We start from the raw sequence: 2845 nt of genomic DNA, 5'->3' as shown, positions 1-2845 counted from the left end.
TTGTATGTCTTCCATTTTCTAATAATTGCTCCCACAGTTGATTTCTTCACACCAAGCTGCTTACCTATTGCACATTCAGTTTTCCCAGCCTGGTGCAGGTCTACAATTTAGTCTCTGGTCTCCTTTGACAGCTCTTTGGTCTTGGCCATAGTGGAGTTTGGAGTATGACTGTTTGAGGTTGTGGACAGGTGTCTTTTATACTGATAACTAGTTCAAAAAGGTGCCATTAATACAGGTAACGAGTGGAGGACAGAGGAGCCTCTTAAAGAAGAAGTTACAGGTCTGTGAGAGCCAGACATCTTGCTTGTTTGTAGGTGACCCAATACTTATTTTACCGAGGAATTTACAATGAATTCATTAAAAATCCTACAATGTGATTTCCTGGATTGTTTCCCCCATTCTGTCTCTCATAGTTGAAGTGTACCTATGATGAAAATTACAGGCCTCTCTCATCTTTTGAAATGGGAGAACTTGCACAGTTGGTGGCTGACTGAATACTTTTCTGCCCCACTGTAAATTCATTTAATTGTATTTATTTTAATTTAAACTCACATCTTAATTCCTCTTGTGTTCTCAGTGTTCAACTCCTCTCGGGGTCACGCTGTGGAGAGACAGAACTACCTGCAGGATCTGCAAAGAGGACCCAAGAGGAGGTGATCCAGTTCTTCCGGTTCTTATTTAATGCCGGCTTTGCACTTTGCAACAACAACAAGGATGTCCTTTTTAAGATGTGGATTGTGATGTATAACGTATTTCCTTCTTAAAGTCATGCTCTGTTATCACACGAAATGAAGTAGTAACCAGATCCCTTCTTTTCCAGTTCCAGCACAAAGACAACGAAGCATTCATTTAATTTCTCTGTATTCTCTTCTTATTGTTTTTGCCGTCTTGTTTGATCTTCTTGATTTCTATTTGTTTATTTAACTTTTTAAATTCTATTTATTTTGTCTTCGTTTTGTTTTTATTTATCCTTTTTTTCTGATCTGTGTTGTTAACAGAAATGATGGGATGGAGGAGTCTGAGCAGGAGCCAATCAGAGGCCTCGCTTCACACCGGCCGAGTAACAGCCACTCTGAGACGAGAGACGAGAGATGGGCGCAGAGCCGAGACTCCCATCAGCACAGGTAGGGAGGAACGAAACCACTCTGCTAATGACAGGTCTGATATCTAACCCCCCCCTCCTCCTTCCTGTCCTGCAGACCCTTACCTCCAAGAGGAACGAGCCAGCGCTCACACCCACACAACGGCCTTCTTCCTAACCCTCCATCACTGCCTCGTCCTCCTCCCCACGGAGCCCCTTTCAACCCGTATCGATGGACTGCCCCCCAACCGGACACCCAGTGGAGGAGACCCAGGTTTTCTCCCCCTCCTGCAGAAAGAAGGTCTAGATATTCTCCCCCGCGCCAGGATAGGAGGTAATTGTACTTGCATGCTCCCAGTGGTTTGGTTCTGCAGGTCTCATCATTGTGATGTACAACAATTACAGAGAGTAACCCTTCCTCCATAAGACCATGGAAAGTCTTTTGTCTCTTTACTTTATTCTTAATATTCTGACTTCATTCCTTTTATGTTTTAAATATGGTCTTTTTATTATTTAAAGCTTTCTGTTTCCTGGCTTTGATTCTTTTACGTTATCTTTGTTTTTCTTTTAATTGTATTTTTTTTTTGTATTTCCAGGTTTTCTCCCCCACGGCCGGATACGAGGGTGAGACATCCTCCCCCACCTCTAGGAGGAAGAGCAAGGTTTTCTCCCCCACGTTCAGACAGGAGGCCCAGGAATCCCCCCCCCGCCTCCCGTGTGCAGGAGGACCGACGCAGAGCTCCCCCCCACGCCTCCCGTGTGCAGGAGGACCGACGCAGAGCTCCCCCCCACCTCCCTCGTTACTCTGCGAACTGGACTAACGAGACTAAGGAGTCTAACGGACCGGAGGGGGAGTGGTTTCGTCACCCCTCCCAAGCACACAAAGGGAACTGGTTTGATCCGTACCAGTGAGGACCCCTCTGAGGGTCTTCTGATGGGGGGGGGGGGGGGTTATGAAACGCTCGGACTGGTTTGCATGCAGTTTGTGAAGTGTCCTCATTTGAGTCCCAGAAAGAGTCAAGGAAAAATATCAACATCTACCCCCCCACCTCCAGAAAGAAGGTCTCCACCTCCCCCGGAGAGGACTTCAGTGTTTCTTCCTCCAGCTGCAGGGAGGAGGTCCATGCTTACTCCTTGCTGGGGAGAGGAACTGGGGAGAGGAGCTGGGGAGAGGAGCTGCGGAGAGGAGCTGTGGAGAGTAGGTGGGGAGAGGAGCTGGGGAGAGGAGCTGGGGAGAGAGGTGCCTGTGTACAGGTCGCCCCCCCATGTTTTACTTTGTGCATGTAACATCTGTAGTGTGTGTTGAGTGAGTCTGAATGATGCTTGTGGTGAGTACATTACACATACAGTGTTTCATATGCAGTTTATAGTTTAAGTATGGATTAGCATTTTCTGTGATGAATATAATGTTGTTTTTATTGGTGCATTCTAAGTACGGCAAACCACTAACATCCGTTTGGGGAGAACAAAGCAGATGTTATTTTTTTACATTTTAATACCAATAAAGGTTGTACGTTTGTATAGATAAATAAATATGAAACCACGCCTTTTTATTTATATGTGTTGGGAGTTAATACCAGTGAATAAAAGGGACAGGTGAGTGTAAAAACGGGAGGGAGGAAACGTGCCACGCTTTAATATATAAATGATATGTATTCGTTTTAAGGGTTGGTGCCAGGGTGCAGTTCTGCAGAGGTCCACGGGGTGGCGCTGTGGCTCTGGGTTTACAGACACCTGTTCAAATGAGTTTCATTTATTACCTTT

At 45.7% G+C, this 2845-nt stretch overlaps 1 protein-coding gene across 1 annotated transcript in view; it reads left to right on the top strand.

Moving 5' to 3' along the window:
- Positions 1-2621, top strand: part of dusp11 (dual specificity phosphatase 11 (RNA/RNP complex 1-interacting)) — a 7205-nt gene extending 4584 nt beyond the window's left edge. The window contains exons 7-10 of the mRNA XM_063888907.1: positions 578-653; positions 999-1124; positions 1200-1415; positions 1678-2621. Of these exons, the coding sequence (XP_063744977.1) occupies positions 578-653; positions 999-1124; positions 1200-1415; positions 1678-1993 (734 nt within the window). The 3' untranslated portion in view covers positions 1994-2621. The remainder of the gene's footprint in view (positions 1-577; positions 654-998; positions 1125-1199; positions 1416-1677) is intronic.
- Positions 2622-2845: the final 224 nt, after the last annotated feature.

Source organism: Eleginops maclovinus, chromosome 8 (assembly GCF_036324505.1).
Source record: "Eleginops maclovinus isolate JMC-PN-2008 ecotype Puerto Natales chromosome 8, JC_Emac_rtc_rv5, whole genome shotgun sequence".
Classification (NCBI taxonomy): domain Eukaryota; kingdom Metazoa; phylum Chordata; class Actinopteri; order Perciformes; family Eleginopidae; genus Eleginops; species Eleginops maclovinus.
This window is presented reverse-complemented; position numbering and strand designations above follow the sequence as displayed.